This window comes from Lissotriton helveticus, chromosome 11 (genome assembly GCF_964261635.1).
Source record: "Lissotriton helveticus chromosome 11, aLisHel1.1, whole genome shotgun sequence".
NCBI lineage: Eukaryota > Metazoa > Chordata > Amphibia > Caudata > Salamandridae > Lissotriton > Lissotriton helveticus.
In genome coordinates, this window is record NC_136072.1 from 792483390 (window position 1) to 792505126 (window position 21737).

General features: G+C 46.9%; 1 protein-coding gene across 1 annotated transcript in view; it reads right to left on the minus strand.

The window, feature by feature from the left end:
- The window catches only part of DDX56 (DEAD-box helicase 56), a 109531-nt gene extending 99967 nt beyond the window's left edge, over positions 1–9564 (minus strand). Inside the window, exon 1 of the mRNA XM_078666760.1 lies at positions 9466–9564. Within this exon, the coding sequence (XP_078522886.1) occupies positions 9466–9525 (60 nt within the window). The 5' untranslated portion in view covers positions 9526–9564. The remainder of the gene's footprint in view (positions 1–9465) is intronic.
- Between the last annotated feature and the right edge of the window lie 12173 nt (positions 9565–21737).

The following is a 21737-nucleotide window of genomic DNA, read 5'->3' on the forward strand; positions in this document are numbered from 1 at the left end:
CTATCTACCTATCGCCCTCACTCTATCTACCTATCGCCCTCACTCTATCGCCCTCTATCTATCTATCGATATATCTAACACCCTCACTCTATCTATCGCCCTCACTCTATCTATCTATCGCCCTCACTCTATCTATCTATCGCCCTCACTCTATCTATCTATCGCCCTCACTCTATCTATCTATCGCCCTCACTCTATCTACCGCCCTCACTCTATCTACCGCCCTCACTCTATCTACCGCCCTCACTCTATCTACCGCCCTCACTCTATCTACCTATCGCCCTCACTCTATCTACCTATCTATCGCCCTCACTCTATCTACCTATCTATCGCCCTCATTCTATCTACCTATCTATCGCCCTCATTCTATCTATTTATTTAGATACTGATCGCCATCACTCTATCTGTCTAGCTATCTATCGCCCTCACTCTATCTATCTATCCCACTCACTCTATCTATCGCATCACCACAGCATCACTCAGCACCACCACAGCATCACTAAGGGGCACAACAACATCACTATGCGCTACCACAGGATCATTGAATGCCACAGCATCATTAGTCGCCACCACAACATCACTCAGCGCCACTATAGCATCAATCTGTGCAACCATTCAACAACAACTGGGTCAAATATGATCTCTCAATGTTTCAAGCTTTATAACAAATGTCACAAAAAGAGGTTAGTATTTCACTTCTGTTCTTGAATTTTCGTCACAATAAAATACACTGAACATATTCTTCACAAAAGTTATTTACAAAAGTTTAAGCTATTGCCATTATAAATTACAATAACTTTTATTTAAGTATTAATTATTTAAAAAATTCAAAGCTATTGTTATTTGTAATATCAATACATCTAAGTCACGTAAATACAACTCATATTGCATTACAAATGCTATAGGTGTCACAAGTTATAACTATTGGCATTGTAAATGACAAAGCTATTATTTTTGCTATTTTCAAAACCAACACATATATAAAAAATGTGTCATTTACAATACCAATAGCTCAAACTTTCCTAATGCGAGACCTTATGCATTGCAAATGCTTGTTTTTTTAACCCTCGTTTGCCCCATACCTCCCACAATACCGAAATACCCATGGAGCGCTATCTTCATTCTACAACTTATCCAACTCCACAAAACACTAAATACTTCCAGAAAACCTGATGCTGCACTCATCTTCTAATGTACATCTCTCTCTCTCAATTAGTAATGTCACCCTCCCTCCTCTCTGATACATCCCACAGCTTTATCCCACTCCCTGCATGTTCCTTCCCCGATTAAGCTCCTTACCTCTTTACTTCCATCTCACCTGTCTCAGCCTTTCAAACTGATGACATCACCAGCACCTAAACGTCAGCCTTCCACCCACTGGTGCTTTTATCTCCTCCCAATCGGACTCCCTCCCTCATCTGCTCACTTACCCCTGTCACTTCTGACTCCATCTGCTATCTTACCTCCCCTGCTTGTGTTCATTCTTCCTACCTCCCACTTGTGACGATGCCTCTGTGCACTCCTCAACTAGGAATCGCTTCCTAGGTAATGGGAACAGTCCCAGCAGTTATAGCTGGAATACAAACTGATTGCCAACAGAAAGGAGTAGTTGTACCCAATAACTGCCCCCTCATATCTGATTGAAGAATTGATCCAAATCAAACCTATGAATTCACCATTGACTCCATGAGGAGTTCTTCGGCCCCGGGACTGGATGGGTTTTCAGCTGACTTCTACAAGGCTTACAAGGATCTGCTAGTTCCCCATCTGGTTGAAATGTACGCTGAAGCCCTTGAATCTGGTTGTCTGCCCCCACCCTAAGAGAGGTGGTCATCGTGCTACTACATAAAACGGGCAAGGATGCTACACTTTGTGAATCCTACCGCCCTCTGTCCCTATTGAATCTTGATTACAAGATCTTAGCGAAAGTCCTTGCCATACGCCTCTCGCTCCTGATGGAATCCATAGTCTCTCCGGCCCAATCGGGATTTATCCCACACCGCTCCACATCCCTTAACCTCCGCACCCTCTTCTCGGTTATCCACCTGGTAGACCCTGATACTCAGGCAGCAGCAATACTGTTAGATGCCGAAAAGGCGTTTGATTCTTTGGAGTGGCCCTTCCTCATGTCTGTGATGCGCCGCATGGGACTTCCGGAATGCTTGGTCAACACAGTGGAATTGCTGTACACTTTGCCCGTTGCCAGGCTGCGCATAAATGGTGCACTCACTGCCCAGTTCCGACTGGCACGTGGTACGAGACAGGGCTGCCCCCTGTCAACACTGTTATATATACTGGCAATGGACCCATTGGTCCGCCATTTCCAGGAAAGGCATTTACACCGTGGCCTCCAATTTCGCACTGGCCCACTTTTAATTTCGCTTTACGCGGATGACACCATCCTCTATGTTAGGCAGCCCCAAGTCAACCTAGAGCCATTGCTCTTGGAAATCACCCGCTTTGGCAAATACTCTGGCATTCGTATTAACTGGCACAAGTCGGTCATATTCCCGCTTACGCCCAGTACGGTTGAATGGCCCAACTCCCTCCCCCTCGCGTGGTGTCAGGATTCTGTGAGGTACTTAGGCATCCATATACATTTGGAAACAGTGTCCATTATCAGACTAAATTACGGAACTGCACTGACGACCCTTGAGGAACAGATATAATGGTGGAATAGACTGCCATTGTCCATGGCCGGCCGTGTCGCTATCATCAAAATGATTGTTCTACCAAGGTTTCTATACCTGTTCAATAATATACCTATCCCCCTCACCAAAGTTTTCTTCACGCAGCTCCATTCTTTACTCCTGAAACTGGTGTGGGGCAACAAGACCCCACGTGTGGCTTGGCATGTGCTCACGCTCCCATATGAGCGGGGTGGGCTAGGCGTTCCTGATTTTGATCTTTATTTTCTGGTGGCACAATGCTCCTATGCTTACCCATGGTTTCATCCTGATGCCAGGATCCCGTACCTGAAACCGGAGGCCGATTTGGTGTTGCCGGGAACATTCTCCACCACTCTCCCGTCGGGCTTTCCCAGAGATCCGAGAGATATCCAAACAGTTTCAGCCACATGCTGGGCATGGGGTAGGCTGGGCCGACTTGTCGGACTGCCCCAGCTGTATTCCCCGGCCCTTCCGTTACCCAACGCCACCTGGCTCCCGATAACTGGGGAGACTGTGGTGCGACAAACGTTGACTAAGTTCCACATGACTTCTGTCGGGGACTTATTCCCGGACGGCCATGCATTCTCACTGACAGAAGATCTCCGTTTTATGGAGAGGACGTTCATGGACTCATTTGTTCTAACCAGACTGCGCTCCCTGCTGCGTGCCTCATTCTCCTCGTACCCCCTCCCTCCAGAGGAGATGACGCCCCTCACTTTTATCATACAGCACTCGTCGGGCGCACATTTAGTCTCTAAATTATATCAGATATGCAGCGACCTCCTCCCCTCTCGAGACCAGGCAGTGCGTGCTGCTTGGGAGACAGACTTGGGGTACACCATCTCGGATGCTCAATGGCAGTGGTGCTATAAGGCGACCAAAAACGTCTCTATCAATAGCAAACACAAACTTTTACATTTTAAATTTTTGCGTAGGCTGTACTTCACACCAGCGCGACTACACAGGATTGATCCATCACGATCTCACGCCTGTCCCAAATGCGTTGGACCATTTGCAGATTTCGCTCACCTTTCATGGACCTGCCCCAAGCTACATGAATATTGGTCCCAAATACACAACACACTCAGTGTAATGCTGCATCTAACCCTGGCCCCTATCCCGGAGATTGCTCTCCTGGGGTACGTGGCTGACTTTCCAAAGGCTGTGCGCAGACTGGCGGCACTGTGCTTTCTGCTAGCCAACGGGAAGTTGCACTAAGATGGTGCGACCGACGTCCCCCGTTGCACAGCTCCTGGCTCCGGAGCATGGCACACTGCAATCTGAACAGCACCGAATACTCCGACATGGTCCCCGCCACATCCAGGCCTGTTGACATTTGGGGCCCATACCACGCATATATTGCACACACCATTGCCAATAATCAACCCACTCCTACACATCCGGTGGTCCCGAGGGTATCGGTTGAGGGATGCGGGTACACCCTGATATTGTACATTTGAACAATGCTTACTTTGTGAGATTTCCCCGCCTCCCCATTCTCGTGAAACTGGGGAACTACATATTGTACGTGTGTTGGTGGGTATATTGAGTGATACTGTTGCCTTCAGTGTTGATATGGAAATGTTGCCCTTCTGTGGACCTCTACCCCTATTTTTGACCAAGCAACTGGAGTATGTTCGAATGATGTTATGCATAATATTTGTGACTGGAATGACACCTTATGACTCATCATTGTATACTGCACTTGTGTACCTTTCTTTAATTTTGTATTTCTTTTGGAAAATAATAAATACATTTAAAAAAAAAACTATGAATTCACAATTCTAACGTGAATACAGAAGTTACGACAGGTAAACCTCGTTAAAATGAACAGAGATAGCTCTGAACGAGTCTGTCCGCTCAACGGTGGAAATATCTGCATATCCTTTCATTGTGGGTTATCCATCTCTGATGAACCTCTATCCAACAACAGCCATGACTCACTAATAAACACATACAATGGGCATCAAGTAGGCTCAGTCCCACTGCTCTGAACATCCTCCGGCATAAGATGGATCTCCTCAAGTCAAAGAGCTCTCATATGGATCATTCAATGTCTAAGTTCACCTCTTTGTTTAGCACTTTTTAGGTCTTGCTTAGTCAGCGCATACGCTGCTCTACGAGACATTTTGTAAGCAGGTTTTAAAAGTGCTGCTAGCAAATGGTTGGCCACCAGCTTGCGATTACGCGCACAAGCGCCCGCGCCTCGCTCAGCCTCTCCAATGCAGATTGCTGTGACTCATGCTTGTTTGCTCGCACTCCCCCCCCCCCCTTCTCCCCCTCTGTTTTCGTCACTTTCGTCACTCCCCCCGCCCTTCTCGTAACCTCTGCTTGCATTAATCGCGGCACCAGCGCTTTACTTTTAACATTAAAAGTAAAGCGCGGGTGCCGCGATTATAGCAAAAGTAAAGAAATAGAAAAAAATCAATTTCTTTACTTTTGCTATAATCGCGGCACACGCGGTTTACTTTTAACATTAAAAGTGAAGCGCGGGTGCCGCGATAAATTCTGAGGTGGCTTAAGTGATCTTATTCACGACCCGACATGGTGGCAGAAGAGCTTTACATTCCGGGCAATTGATTCTTGGATCCAAGGTTGTAAACTACTCCCCAGGACAGGACTAGTATTGTGAACCTCTGCAGCTGGCTGGGTATACATCCGTCATGGCTGGGCTGGAAGCTCCTTTGACTGCGGGCGCCTCTGCGCCTTGCTTTCCCTATTACTCTTCGAACAGAGCTGCATATCAAATATCGGAATTTCCTATAACCCGACTCTAATCAGCAATAATGAACTTTTTCCTCCGCACATTCCAGTCTCATTCTGTACAAAGACAGGAAACTCCTTCCTGGAGATTCTGCGCTGTATAAACCCCTATTGTATAACTACACAGACTTGTGCACCAAGTTTTGTGTGTGGGGGAGGGTTGGAGCACTTCAACTGTATAGTTCTCAACTTGTTACATACAATCAACGTTATTAAAAAAACTTCTTCTGTACTCAGAGAGCCACAGGCAATAAATGGGGGTTGATTTACACCTTTCAAACGAAGGTCATTGAAAAGCCCAGAGCCTCCCCGGCTGCAGGCTGTGCGCCATGCGTGCTCTTAGGCAAATAAACCATTTCCCGCTCGCAGTACCTTATCTGCAGCAGTATGGATTGCGGCAGGGTTTGTGTTTCTAATCAACATGGCGGCCACCAAGGCACACTTCCGGGTTCACGAATGGAACCGGTTTTTATAATTCAGCACAGGTTTGAAAGTGTAGGTCTTAGAGACTGTCTTTAAAGAAGGTCAAAACCTCCGTTATTTGATATTTCAACCCTCCAGACTGCATAGTTTACAGATTTTTTTGAACTGCGGGACACAGTACTGTTGGCTTTTATCACACAGATGACCTGTCCTGGCTGGTGTGCTCGCTGGCAGTGCTTTAAGTGGCATGAAAACAGGGGGTTCTTGAAAAGGGCGTGGCCAAAGAAGATTAACTAGTCATTTCCAGGAGGTGTGGCCTATGTACCCTTGGGTGTGGCTTAAAACTTGCAAACTAAAATCCTGTGCTTCACACAGCATGCCACCTGGACAGTATATAAATGCCTCGCTGAGTTTTCTGTTATAGCATTTAGACTTAATAATTAGTAATGAAATGGCTCAATTCTGAAAGCATGAGATTGCGAATAAACATTACAGTGGACTCTGAAATGAGTAGTGGTCTCAGGCACTCCCATTTCCCCTTCACATGCCTTTCTTCTATTGTCTAACAAAATGAGAGACATTTGCATCCGGTTTCTTCAAATATTTTTCTCAAATCCTCATCTCCCACAATTAACTTCTTAGTATGTGTGACCATCGTCATGTGCGCTCTGCAGAAAGGCCAAAGAATGGATGTGCATGTGTCTGCAGAGCATTGTGACCTACAGCTGGTCATTGTGAAAAACACGCCGTGCCTTTTGCCTCAACTACAGAGCTCTCAACCGTGCACTGACATAAACACCCACCTACAAACAGAACAAACAAGCATTGGCATAGCCAATAGGTCTCGCTTTTGGGACCTTAAAAGTATTTAGTTATGCAGCACAATATTCTTGGTGCAACAACATCAACTGTTGCATGGCTAAACACTTATAAGGTCCCAAAGGCGAGAACTATTGGATATGCCAATGCTAGTTAGAAATTTCTATTCCCAAACATATGGAAGGAATATACCTGGTGCACAATACTGAAGAGTTGCCATGAACCACATCCAAGGCACTACCCCCATTTCTCAAACTAGGACATTTGTGGCCTGCTCTGCTGGACGTCCATGTCACACACTCCTCCAACTCGACCACCATGAATATAATTTCCTTAAGCATAATACCAATTATTTTGCCCCACACAGCTAAATGTTACACTTACTCGGCAAAAGCAGTGATAAACAGGAACATTATTCCTATCTCAATGGAAAATCTGGAGTCTGAGCACCAAAACTATACGTTCAGCTCTGAGCTGAATCTAATATAACTGTAAAGCAGCAGTGAAGCACAAGTTGGATATTGCTGGCACTATTACCAATCGCAATATTGATTTACTAGCCTTAGGAGACCTGATTCAGCAACTCGTCACAATGTTGTGAACCTTCTATTTCCTTGGAATTACCCCATGATTGGTTGAGACTGCGAAGTGAGGATTGGAGGAGGAGTTGCAGTAATTTACAGGAAAGATTTTCAAAGTAAACAGATACCCAATAACTAGTTTTCCTCATTCCAGAGCTCAACTAAGAGCAAATTACCTTATTATAGACTAACCGTTATCTGTCACCCTTCTGTTGACAATAAAACATGTATTGAGAAAAGCATGAAGCTCATGATTAACTAAGCAATTTGTTATGATGATATCTTTCTTGGTCATTTCGATCTTTTCTGGGGCAACTCAGGTGATACAGCAGTCTATCTCTTTTCCTCCGTGCTCTCTCAAAATGATTTAGACCAACAGAGCCTTAGACCTCCCAAAACCAAAGTCTACACTCTGAATCTAATTATATCTAAGAAAAGGCTGCTCACCGGAGAAGACCATCTAAGCTCTTTCTTACTGCTCCTCTCACACTCTGTAACTGGGGCCAACTCAAAAAGGAATAAACGTGGTTTTAAGACACCAAAAGTCGTGATCTCAACAATTTGGCCTCAAGAGTACAGAATCCACTCCCTCATATCAGTCCTAATGCCGACATTAACAACTTGATCTCCTACTAATTTGACTGTCTCTCAGAACTGCTTGAAGATCTAGCGCCATCCAAGAGCAAAAAAACACAAAAAGACCTTAGGCTCTCCGGTTCAGTAAGGATTTTTTGAGAAAAAGAAATACCTGAAATTGTTGGATTAGAAATTAAGACAGTCACCTTCCACCATGAACATCATTGCCCTCAGGGTAGTAAGATCACTTTACAAATAATATGTCAGCAATGCAAAGGTGATCCGTTTCGGACTGCTTATCAACAAAGCCATTAAACACCCCAAACAAACGTCCCTAAATAATCTAAACTGCTAACAACCCCCACCCATTTGATTTGGTAACTCCACTGCGAAATCGGAATAACCTGCTCAATTCTTAGACAATAAAGTGAAATATATTGATTAGTCATAGCAAGATCGCTTTTTCACAATTCGACCTGAACGCCAGTTGCAAAGATAAGGAGTACATAGAAACATTTTGACTTATCAAATTGTATACCCACATCTCACTTGGACTTCTAACACTGATGGCTTAAATCTGAAGCTAGGGCTATATACAGAATGGCCTACTTCACCCAAAATGCTCACACACGTCCACTCCACGATACCCAACAGCCAAGCTACAGAAATCTGGCAGGATCATATTGTCACGTAGTGCTGAACCCCTACTTCTAGAGCCCCTTATATTTAAGAAGAAACGCACTGTTGTTCAGTCCTTTTTGGGGAGAGCTACTGGAGTCTGAAACGCTTTACCTCCAGGCTTACATACCACTACCTCATTGCCTATCTTGAAAACTGAACTGAAAAGTTCTTCGCTTTGAAAGATATTTGAAGTAATTGCTCCTAACGGTAGTGGAATACCGTATTCTTATAAAATTAGCTACTTTTGTAAGGTACTCTAAATACCCTAGAGTCCTGCTTATACAAAACCACGACTGAATGAACAAATACATAATGTGACAGTCTGAGAGGATGCTTTAAGGGAACACTAGGAGGGGGGTTCAGTGGCAGGGTCTGGGAAGCTTCATATTTATTTATTTGATGAGTTTTATATAGCGCTGGTTAGACCCAGAGGTATCAGAGCGCTTTACATGAGATCCACAATGTTGATTTATTTATTTGATGAGTTTTATATAGCGCTGGCTAGATCCAGAGGTATCAGAGTGTTTTACATGAGGTTCCACAATGTTACATCAGTTAAAAGTTACATTTGTTGCAAAAAAACATTGAAAGGGCATAGAAGAAGAGATAAAAGGAGCGTGGTAGGGGAGTAAGTGCTTATTCCCTGTGCAATGTGCACATTATGCAGTGCCTTCATTCACTACACATTCATAAAAAGTCAGAGGTCTGATGTGGGGGCTGGCCGGAATTTTATAAGGGGCAATCAAGTGACAGTCTAGTGTCGATCGTGAACCAAGGGGGCACAGTCATTGGCAAGTCACTAGCACGCACCGCAGGGACAAGAGGGGGAGAACTCCCATGGCAAGATCAGAAGGGGTGGCCCCAGAGACAACTTCAATTCGGGTGCCCCGCACGACAGGATTCAAGTGGAGCGACGACGCTACAATTTCTCTCCACTAACATTCCGCCCGCACCTTAAGCAGTCGATCCTCCAGTCCCATCTCGTGGAAACCCAGTCCTGTTGGAGCCGCCATCCTGAAGCACGAACCACTGTAGATCGCACACGCTGTCTTCAGCGGAGAAAGGGTCAGAGGTCAGACGGTTCTATTGTCAACAGAGAAAAGGGACTAAAGTACTGGCTAGGAGAAGCCATCTTGGACGAGGAAGAAACATGTATTATTTCGTTTTGGTCTGACAAATTTAATTACAGATTCCACCCCACGCAGCTCTGATCTTCAGTGACTATTTGCTGTCCAAGGGATCTCAAGTGTCTGGAAAACAGAGCATTGTTGTTAGACTTCTCTCCGGTACATTAAATACGCAGTTGCAGAGACGGAGTCGCAAGAAGGCAACGTACGTGTAAAAGTACTAGCGCTCTAACTTTAGATGTCGAAGAAGAAAGCTAGAAAGTCATGGACTCCATGTTGCTTGAGTATAGGGTAAAAGGAAACTACAACATATCCAAAGAAACATCTATTAGTAAATGAACAATATATTATTTTTAAAGAGCTCTTTCATTACTACATACTTAAATTAATGGATCAAAATTCCCCCAGAAAATTCAACACTTTCTTTCAAAGCTTTTCCGCAAGCTTCTCATCCTGTATGCTGCTTCCAAACTCATAGTTTTCAAAATAAAATATTAAGAGCATTTAGAAAGATAAAAGCCGATATTTAAAGAGTCAGTGAATGCAAGATGAATTTGCTAGGAAGGTAGTAATGTTACCACGGTAAGGCTGAGCATGATTACTCCTTAACTTGGGGTTTTCATAGGATGACTACAACTAGTATATTGGAATATCCATTACATATGATTCTGACCAGATCAACTATGCTTGCACAGACTTTAAGTATTACTCATTGCGACTGAGATTCATACATTTGGAGGGCAGGTTGAGATCCTACAAAATGCAAAATGTCACTACTGGTGAGATTCAGAAAGGCTAGAATTAAACTCCAACATTGAGTTCTGTTTAGAGCTCTGCTCTGTGCAAACCCACTTCTGGGCACAGTACAGACTACAGGAAGCCCTTACACCAAAAGTGTGGCCATCCACTAGACCTTTCAATTTAAAGAAAGAGTTGTAATTTTATTTATTTTATTTTTAAAGTTTTATATAGCGCTAGCTTGACCCATAAGTATCAGAGCGCTTTACATACACACAGTAAACAGCAGAAGGACATTACATTACATAGTAGGCCGGCAGTAAGAAAGCAAACCACAGAGAAAAAAAATACAGCATGGGATATAAATATGCAGTGCCGCGGAGGGGGAGAGAACAATAAAAGAAAAGGTGAGAGTGACATAGTCCGGTCACGCACTATCCTTGAATGTCCAGAGAGAGAGGAAACAACTCGGATAAAGAAGACTAGGTTAGTTGACGTTGGTCATAAAAGTATTTGTTTAGGAGATGGAGTTTCAGGTCCCTTTTGAAACAGGAGAAGGAGGGGTTGCATCTGAGGACTCCAGGGAGAGCGTTCCATATCCTAGGAGTGTTGCCAGAAAACGATCGGTATTGGGTGGTTTTCTTTTTCAATTTCGGAGAAATAAGAAGGAGTGAGTTGGAGCTTCTTAGTGTTCTGGATTGACCTGCTCTACTCAGTTTGTTATTTAGGTAGTTGGGGTCAGGAGAGTGAAGGGTTTTGTGTGTGATGCAGACCAATTTATAGATACATCTCCCTTCCATGGGAAGCCAATTGAGGCAGTTGAGAGCTGAAGTGATGTGTTCAAATCTTTTAACTCCAGATACGAGTCGAGCGGACATGTTCAGCACTGCTCTCAGAGGGGCTAGGTGAGCTTTTGGAGTCCCTGTAAGGATGGCGTTCCCGTAGTCGATTTTAGAGAGAACTAGGGATTGGACTACTGTTTTGAGGTCATCGTGGGGTAGAAAAGGTTTCAGTTTCTTGAGGTGTTTTAGAGAGAAGAGAGCACTTTTTGCTGAGTTTTTGATGTGAGCCATCATTGATAAGTTCTTGTCAAGGGTGATGCCTAGAGACTTAACTGAGTTGGATAGGGTAAGGGGGCAGTTTCGGGCAACCAGATTCTTGAGCCACTCTTAGATTGGACGATGTTTACTTTTTGGAGAGAATGGAATTAATTCCGTTTTGTCTGGGTTGAGCTTTAAGTGTTTAACGTAGAACCAAGTTTGGATCTCGGTTAGGGTGGTATTGAGGAGTTGGATGTTGCTGGGAGACGTGATCCTGATATAAATTTGGGTGTCGTCCGCGTAAAGGTGGTAATTCATTCCCGCTTTTTTCAATATGATTGTGAGGGACTCCATGAAGAGATTGAAGAGGGATGGGGAGAGGATCGAGCCTTGCAGGACCCCAAGGGTGACTTTAGTTGGCTTTGAGAGACAGGAGTTAATTTTAATTTGTTGCGAGCAGTGTTGAAGGAAGGAGGTGAACCATTTTAGTACTGTGCCATTAATGCCGGACCGTTTCGTCAGGGTCTCCAAAAGGGCTGGATGGTTTACTGTGTTGAATGCCGCAGATAGGTCAATAAGGATGAGTAGGCAGGCATAACCTTCGTCTAGGGCCTTGTGAATGTCGTTGGCGACGTTGAGCATAGCTGTTTCCGTGCTACAGCCTTTTCTGAAACCAGATTGAAAGGCATCAAGGAGTTTGCACTCATCAATGTGATTACTGAGTTGGAGGATAACACATTTCACCAATGTTTTTGCAAGGAATGGGAGGTTAGAAATAGGTCTGAGGTTGTTTAGATCATTAGGGTCAGCCCCAGGTTTCTTGAGAATGTGTGTTATTTGTCCTAGTTGAAGGGAGTCTGGGACACAGCCTGAGGTGAGAGAGGCGTTGATGATTTTTGTCCTGAAAGAGGAAATGGTGTGGTTGAGTTCTTTTATAATTGTGGAAGGGAGGGGGTCCTTGGTGTGGGAGGAAGGTTTTAGATTGGAAATTATATTGAAGACCTTGTTTACCGACATTAGCTCAAAGTCGGACCAATGCGCATTGGTTTTTAGCTGGAGGTAGGTCTGATTGTCCTTGTTGACCTCTTTCCGACTGGTCCAGGGAGGTTGAAGGGGGGCAGGTTAAGGGGGAAGGGGGGTTAGCAGTTTGTAAGAAGGATTGATCAATTGTAGAGACTTTATTGGTGAAGAAGGTGGCAATTTCTTCACATCGCTCATTGGTGGCTTCAATTTCTTGAGAGGGGGTGCAGTTAGTTTGGCATTTAACAATGTTGAAGAGTTCTCTTGGTCTGTTTTTCGCCAGATCTAGTTGGCTGCGGAAAAAAGATGCCTTTTCACTGAAGATGTGTTTTTTGTATGACCGTTGAGCAGATCAAAGATGTGTTAGGTGCAGGGACGAGGGGTTTTGTCTCCAAGACCTTTCCGTTTGTCTGAGTTGGTGGCGTTCATCATTCAGCTCCACGTTAAACCAGGGTTTTGATTTTGTTCTCCTCAGTTGTTTGAGAGGAGCTACTTGGTCTAAGACCTCTGTCATTCTTATGTTGAAGTGAGGTCATCAGCCGTCCATGATGAGGGATGGAGTTAAAGATGCGGATGTATCTTGGCTTCAAGTTCGGATAAAGGTATTTTTTTGATGTTTCCGGTTAAGAGTTTAGGTTTGACAACACAAATAGGTTGTAGGCTGGCAAGTGAGTCAATCTTGAACAGAATGAGGTGGTGGTCGGACCAGTCAATGGGAGTAATCTCTCTCAAGAAGATCAGATCGTTGTTTGTTATGATCGCATCTAGTGTTGCACCTTTGATGCGAGTTGCTTTATTGCAGAGTTGCTTGAGGTTATATATTTCCAGAAAGTTGGTAAGGTTCAGGACAGTGGAGTCTTCTGGGTCGTTCCAGTGGATATTGAGGTCACCCAAGAACACATCTTTGGTGTCTGTCAAGGAGAATCGTGTTATTAGGTCTGTTAGTGCTTCGGGGAAAAGACCTGCCCTGCCTTCCTTTCAAAGACTTAGTATCCCGTGAGCATTGGATCTGTTAACCAACAGACTCTGGCTCCAGCGATCCTGACCAGGGATCTGGTGATCCCTGACCTACCTCAAGACTCCCAACAATGCCTGCAGCCTCTTTCTGGAGGGTTCCACCAAACACGACCGGAGCCGGTAAGGAAAACGTGAAGCCAAAAGACAGCCCTGCAACCGACGCCCCACGGACTTGGGTGGCCCAACCGATGGTGTCCCGGCATTCCTCGGCATCCCAACACTCCTCTCCAACCAGTGGTTGCCTCCAGAAGATCTTCATGCCCAAGCCTTCGGTGTTGTGACCGGTAAATCCCCATTGAAACCAAAAGGACTCCCCAAGTCGATCCAGCACCCTGCACCCAGCCACCCCTGTGCCTCTGAGGGTGCACCATGTGTGCCAACTTGTATCCACCTTTGCCCTGAGTTTAGTTCTAGGACCTTTGCTCCCCCAACCTTGTTGCCTGCTCATGAGTAGCCACCAATCGACGGCCCACTATCTCCATAGGCTAACAATGGGCCTCAGCACTCTGCACGCAGCCACACTAGTGCCGCTGAGGGTGCTTTTTGAGTGCGTCCTTGACCCTGGGGGAACCCTTGTTCTAACCCCAGAAATTCAACCCTGTAGACCGTTTACTTACCTGCAAAACGTTAACTCTATTTTTCCCTATAGGATTGCATTGACTGTTTTCCTCTGATACTTCTGTATGAGAGTGTTTTATATGGAAACCTAAGAAACTGTGTTTTGAGAAATACTGTTTTACTTACCTTTTATCCAGGAAATGTCTCAGTGTGATATCTAGGCATATCGCACTGAGTAGAAAAAGTAACCCTGAAAAGTAATCAAAAGTAATCCAAAAGTAATTACAACTGTATTTGCACATTTTTACAAACCTGTAAGAAAAGTAATTATTTATCCAGCATGCTTTAACAATCTGTCTTGAAATGTACAATCATATTTACCTGTACCAAGCTCTGCTTTTTTCTATAAATAAAATACAACAAAGAAATATTTTTGATACAAACAATTGTTCTGATTTCAGTCTTTGAGTGTGTGACATCATTTCTTGTGAGTACAATACATTTTTAACACCACCCTCTGATAAAGCCTTAATTCTCACCCACATTACCACAAATAGAGAGTAAGGTATTATCTACTTTTAACTGTGTATGCCTTTGGGGATCCACTGGACTCTGTGCACACGAAGCCTTACATTGATATAGTATATACAGCCTCCTACACCGCCCCAGTCTGCAAGTCTGAACTTGGGCACCTTGATGTTTTTCATGATCGGGGAGCGTAGGGTTCTAAGAGGTGTGTACCAACGAAAACGCTGAGGGACACCGGTCCAATATTGTGTAGTGCCTTAAAGGCAATGCATAAGGCCTTGAATGGAATCCTTGGTTTCATAGGTAACCAATGCAGTTGGTTCAATGCCGGGGACGCTGAGTGAAATTTGGGAAGGCCGAAAATGAGATGAGCTGCAACATTTTGTAGGGTTTGAAGTTTGGATAACATTTTTTGTTGCAATCCTATATATAATCCATTGCAATAGTCAAGTTAGGAAAGAATTAATGCCCACATAACCAATTTTTGAAGATTAGTGGGGATGTAGTGTAAAATTATTCTTCAGGCTCTTCAAAAGGAAGAGGGCTGAGGAGGCTATTGGATTAATCTGGTTTTTAAAAGAGAGTTTTTTGTCAAAAATTACACCCAGATTTCTCATCTTTTCCACCAGGGACGAACTGGGCCCATAACCGTTGGCCACTAATCCGGGGACCATAAATTGTTGTTGTTGTCGAAGAGTACCATTTCAGTTTTACCTGAGTTTAATCTCAGGCAATTTTCAGCCATTCAGGTTCAATATTTTCCATACAGAGGTGGAATTGGGAGGCTCTGTGGGCCGGGTTTCCTGTGACAGACACCACATTCATTCAATTTGACAAAGTATTACAATTTGTAGAAAGAATACTTTTTGATCTGTCCAAGTACGCACATACATCATCCTGTCATTATCAATTCACCTGCTTTTCAGCATAAAATAGGACAATTTACAACCTACTGTACTCGTTTTTAAAGCTATAATCAATCTGTGCCCCAGTTGCCCATCCAGAACGCTAACAAGATATGTCTCTTCTCGCAGCCTTCCCTCAATTCACCTATCATTCTTGTTTCCCTCTATACCCTTTGTGCTAATTCACAGTTGAGCTCATTTGAGCTACTTAGACAAACCTCTGAAATGGACTTCCGGTTGTCCTGGATGCTCCAACTCTTCTCTTCTTACTTACACCATTGCCTTAGAGGCTCAGACTTTTTTTTAAAGTGGTCACAAGTAACTCTTTGCAACTCACTCATGCACTGCCATTCCCGCTCATTATCTCTTAAGTAAACCTGTACATATAATCAGTAGTTTAACCTTTTATTAACTCTTTGACTAGTCTTTAGTTTCTCTCAGTCAACACATATTATGCATCTAAGTGTCTACTACCATTAAAATTGTATATGACTTTGTGCACGGTAGTTCTGTTGGCAAGCACTATATTTTTGTGCACCGTGGTTCTGTTGGGAAGCACTGCATTTCTTCTTTAAATACCTATTTCATGGTTAATAAATAATGAAATAAATTGTGCAGTTTAAGTAGATTTTTGTCCTGACGGAGGAGGTGTTGCATATTAAATACAACATACTGTGCACTTCCCTTCAGACTCCTCAGGAGATACAAACAAACTATCTGCTGTGTCGGCTTTCCAAAAGGACCACATATTTCCAAAGAAAAAGTAAAACTGTGCACACTAGGATACAAGTAGAACAATAAGAAACAGCAGAAATTGCTGAAAAATGGGTTGTATCAAGTGTTGGATTGAGCAGTGGCGGCTACCATGTACAGACAGGGGGCGGGTGACAAAAAATAAATAAATAAGTAAATAAAACGGAACTACCTTCCTCTGCTATGTAACGTCCTCCTTTGGTCTTCTGGCAGCCTCCAAAGTGGGACTCAGCTGCAAACTCCCCTAACCAATCCTGGCGCTGCTCTCACAAGCATGAGAGCAGTGCCAGGATTGGTTGGAGCGGACTCACTCAGTGCTCCCAAGAGCACTGGAGGCCTGTGCTTTCTCTAACCCAGCTGATACAGATGGGTTAGAGAAGTTTAAAATGCGCATGACTGGCTGGTGCATAACTGGCTGGCCATCGCAAGACGGCCTGCCAAACAAGCATGAGCATTTTAAAGCGCACAGCTCCCTGCTGCTGTCATTCTGCACGGTAGCACTGGCCGCCCCATCCTGTCAATCAGTTCAGGACGGGTCAGTTGCTGAAAAGTAAAACGTTAATAAACGTTATTACCATTTTATTTTTCAGCTCTGGCCTGGGGCACTTCTTAGTGGGGCGACGCTCCTCTGCTCAAACAGAGGATCCTCCCCTGGAATTGAGGCAAGTAAAGTTATGTTTATTCAACACACATTCAAATGAACACCTTGCATGTTACATACAGGTGTTTGCAGCAGGCACTTAAACCACTGATCAGTTTCACTAAGATCAAAACTTTGTGAACTGCAGGTAGCACAAGGATGTCAGCAACAAACGCATGACCCTACAAGAATTCCAATCTGTGATCTGCTTTGCCCATCTCAAAGTATATTAACTCTGCAAGCTAAGGTAATGATTACTTCATTCAGGTGGGCCACGGGAAAGCAGTGGCTAGGGTTTATCTAGGGATTGAAGTAGTTTGCCATTTGTTGGAAATGGGGGTTGCCCAAGTCTCAAAGGGGGTAGCATGGCATCAAGCGGGCAGGCCAAACTTCGAGGACATGTGAAGCACTCACGCAGTACCCTCAGTCAACACACCAGGCACACCACAAAAGAGGCAGGACACCAGTTTGAGTTGGAAAAAGATACGTCATTTAGTAGGGTTTCCAACCTGCAAGGCAAAAGAATGCAAAACAGTAGTGTCACACAGGACGCCAAATGGCGCCAGAGCCAAGTGAATAAAGGGGGGAATTATATACATAGGAAGTAGTCCATGCTGAAATAAAGAACAATTGTGATTAAATAACAGTAGACCTGGGGCCAACTCAGGCTCTCATCCTTAGGGGGTTGGCTGAAATTGTAAGTTGCAACATTAGCGTAAGTACACCTCATGCGTGACCATACCAACCCAACCCCTGTTAGGGAAAGAAAACATTAGGGCATCACGGCATAACATGGGCAGGAACACCTGCAATAAATCAGCCTATCTGGCCCATCAATCTGGTACATAACAAGGGCCTGGAATAACATCAGGCCAACCCGTTGACCAACCTAGGCGGAATATACATCACCCAGCATGATATCAGGTAGGGGCCCTCCTCCTAGATCAGGAACACCTGTCAGGACTCAACTAGGCTCCCTTTACCATCACTAAGGGATATCAACATCAGGGTGTACACAGCAGTCAACCCTCCTTACTTCGGGACTCCCTTAGACATTTCCTTCCTCAGGGTACCTTAATAACTGGGGACCTCAGATCAACCTGTTCAGCAGGGACCTATATTTGCACTAAGGGAGAATAAAACTCTCTACCCCAAAATATGCGATAAGGACAACCGTCTTGCTCCTGAGTTGTCTAGAAGGACAGTTAGGTACAGGCGATGTAGGGCAGTTCAATACTTCTCGTGCCCAAGTTGCAGGTGCCCTCTGCCAGACGGGCCGCCTGATAAAGTAACACAGTCCCCGGGGCGGGCACCGGCAATGTACCCCGTTGCCCTCTTTATCCCCCACACAGTTAAATGTAGGCCCCACTCACCGGGCTCAATAGGTTCTGCGGGGCGTCCTTTGGGGTCTCCTCTGCAGGGGGAGACCAGGCACCGACAATGTGCCTCGAGGCCCCCCTTTCCGCGGCGTCACCCGGGGCCCAGGGGTTCCAAAACGGCCTCTGGACGGCCACTCTCGCCTCACCCGGGCCTCCTTCTCTCAGAGGGGCCTGGGGCTTCAACACGGTGTCTGGGCACCCGTGGGGGAAGCCTGCCTGGCTTTCCTCCCACGTCACAAGGCTCCTGCAGCCGGCTTCGTTGGAGGGGGGCGGGGCTGGCACCGACAATGTGCCCCGGCCCCTCACTTAGGACCGCAGACCGGCGGGGTGGCCTCCCGCTCCGGTCGCTCCAATTCGGGGCTCCCCATTGACCACGGGGGCCCCGCACCAACACTTCACCTGGGTCCCCTTCCCTCACGGGGACCCAGGGCTTGGCGACGCTCTTCTCGCTCTGGCGGGCCGGCACCGACAGCGTGCCCCGGCCCCGCCTTCTCCACCGGCCCCTCGCGTGGGGCACAGACCGGCGGGGTGGCCTCCCGCTCCGGTCGCTTCTCTCGGGGCTCCCTCCTCGGCACGGGGGCCCCGCAACGGAGCTTCACCCGGGTCCCCCTCCTACCTCACGGGGACCCGGGGCTTCGATTCCCCTTCTCCCGGCCTTCCCGGCCGATAACCAATCCCTGCGCGGCCTTCAGGGGTCACGGCCGCGCAGGCCAATCAGTGCGTGGCGGGGGCGGGCCGATGACGCGGTCAGGCCCCCGTCACGTGACGAGGTAGACGGCGGCTTCAGGGCCTAGCGCGGCCCTCACTCCACTTCGGCGGCCCTCTCCTGGCACCGGGGGCCGCCGCAACGAGGCCCACAGCAGTGGGGGGGGTCCCACACACGCCGGGCCGCGGCGGTGATTCCCAGCGGCGATAAGGGGTAGGCTCCCTTGTAATTAATTAATTATATAGCGGACAGCGCGCTGGAACGAGGGTAGGCTCCTCAGCGCTATTCCTCCTCACAGTTTCCTCAGCACCTGCACAGCGTGATTCTCCTCAGCAGATGGCGCTATTTACAGCGCACTGCTCCTCACACAGCTGGCAAAGGGGGCCACAGCTTCCTTGGGGGCACCAACCTCCCCAAAACAGCGCTTCCACAGCACAGCGTCCAGCAGGTACACCTCACAGGGGCTCAATCCTCCCCAGGCGGCTCCACCCGGCCCAGCACCTCCAAGGGGGGCCACAGCTCCTCCAGAGGGGGTAGACAGTCCCACTGCAGTTCCTCAGGGACAACTCCTCACCTCCTGGGGGGAATCCAATTAGCTCCTCCCCTTCCCAGTGCTCTTTCAGCGCGGCGCTGGCATGGTTCAAAATCCCAACTGTGACAGGGACCTAGTCAGGGGCCCTCCCTTGTCAGGGGCCCATGGGGACAGCAGAGGGGGGGGGGGGGTTCTAGGGGTGCAGGGCCCAGCTCACAGGCCCATGTGGCGGTAGCACCTCACAGCAGGTCCCCTCTCTTTCTTGTCCCTGCGCTGACTGACTCTCTGGTGACACTTCTCCCTATTTATACCCTCCTCCCAGGCAGTGCCAGGACCTTCTAGAATGTTGGCACATCTAGCCTAAACTGGTTCTAGGGGAGGGGGTGAGCACCCTGGGTGCCAGGCTTTCCCTCCAAAAGCTAGGGGTAGCTGGGTAATATTATCTAGACCGCTGACCTATGTCAGTCCAGTGGCAAAACCCATGGCCATGGCATCCATTTTAAAAGCAATACATTTCAGTCAGGTGCAGTTTTAAAATGGGGGTGCAGTTTTAAAATGGGGGATTTTACAAGTGCTCACATTATGTCAGGTAATTACATTTTCACAAGGTGTCTCACACCACTCATGGCCTATACAGGTTTAATCCCATGGGGGAGACAATCTAGATAAGGGGGTCAAAAGCGAAAAATTTTGGGGGGAAAAGGCCAAGTCCAACACCATTGATGTCCCAACGCCTGCCCTACTTTGGCTCTGCAAACCAGGGCAATCATAGCCCCTTTCGTACTCGACTCTCAGGGTAGCAAGGGCGAGCAGACACAGACCTCTCAGAGAGGTAGTGTGGGGGTGCTGGGGGTGCTGGAACTCAAAGCTCCACAATCAACCAACAGACACAATAAAGATAAAGTGCTCATCTTTGCAAGCACTTTGCAAAAAAGTACTTTAATCACTCAATTGTACTAAATACTACACACTTCAATAAACATACACAAGTCAGCAACTATGGATGCTCTCTCAAGTAAGTTCTAAACCCACCCACTCCCTCTCTCTTCCCTTCCAGGCAATCTCCCTGACGTCTGTGTTCTGCCTGTCTCTAATGACAATCAGGGGTAGTTTTGGGTACCCAAAGTTCAAAAATGCTCGCAGTCTTTAACTCACGTCTTTCTCGGGATAGGTGAGTACTCATGAGTCCTTTCAGATGCCACCACACACCCAGACGTGGCTCTCATACGTATTTGGAAGTGCTGCAGCAAACCAGCAGGACCTTGTCAGAGTTTGTCGGAGAGAGCCACACACATTCAACACCACATTTACCAAGCCTCTCCTTTAGCGATTGTGAGGTCTGGTCAATCAATCAATCAATCAATCATGCCATTTGTATAGCGCACTACTCACCCAGGAGGGTCTCAAGGCGCTTGGGGGGAGGGGTATGCTACTGCTCGAACAGCCAGGTCTTGAGTTGTTTCCTGAAGGCGAGATGGTCCTGGGTCAGCCGAAGGTGGATGGGGAGGGAGTTCCAAGTCTTGGCAGCCAGGTAAGAGAAGGATCTTCCTCCGGCGGTGGCTCTTCGGATGCGTGGAACAGCTGCGAGGGCGAGGCTGGTGGACCGTAGCTGGCGGGTGGGCGTGTAGAAGGTCAGGCGGTCGTTGAGGTACTTGGGGGCCAGGTCGTGGAGAGACTTGTGTGCGTGGGTGAGGAGCCGGAACGTGATCCTCTTGTCGACGGGGAGCCAGTGCAGGTTCCTCAGGTGGCTGGAGATGTGGCTGCGTCGGGGCACATCCAGGATGAGTCGGGCGGAGGCGTTCTGGATGCGCTGCAGTCTTTTCTGTAGCTTGGCTGTGGTTCCGGCGTAGAGGGCGTTTCCGTAGTCCAGTCGGCTGGTGACGAGTGCCTGGGTGACAGTCTTCCTGGTCTCGGTCGGGATCCAGCGGAAGATCTTGCGAAGCATACGCAGGGTGTTGAAGCACGATGAGGAGACGGCGTTGACTTGTGTGGTCATCGAGAGGGAGGGGTCCAGGATGAAGCCCAGGTTGCGTGCGTGGTCGGTTGGCTTGGGTGCGGTGCCCAGGGCTGGGGGCCACCAGGAGTCGTCCCAGGCGGAGGGCGAAGATCCCAGGATGAGGACTTCCGTCTTGTCCGAGTTCAGTTTCAGGCGGCTGTCCTTCATCCACTCGGCGACGTCTTTCATCCCTTCGTGTAGGCAGGTTCTGGCGGTGTCGGGGTCACTGGTGAGGGAGAGGATCAGCTTGGTGTCATCGGCGTAAGAGATGATGTTGAGGTTGTGC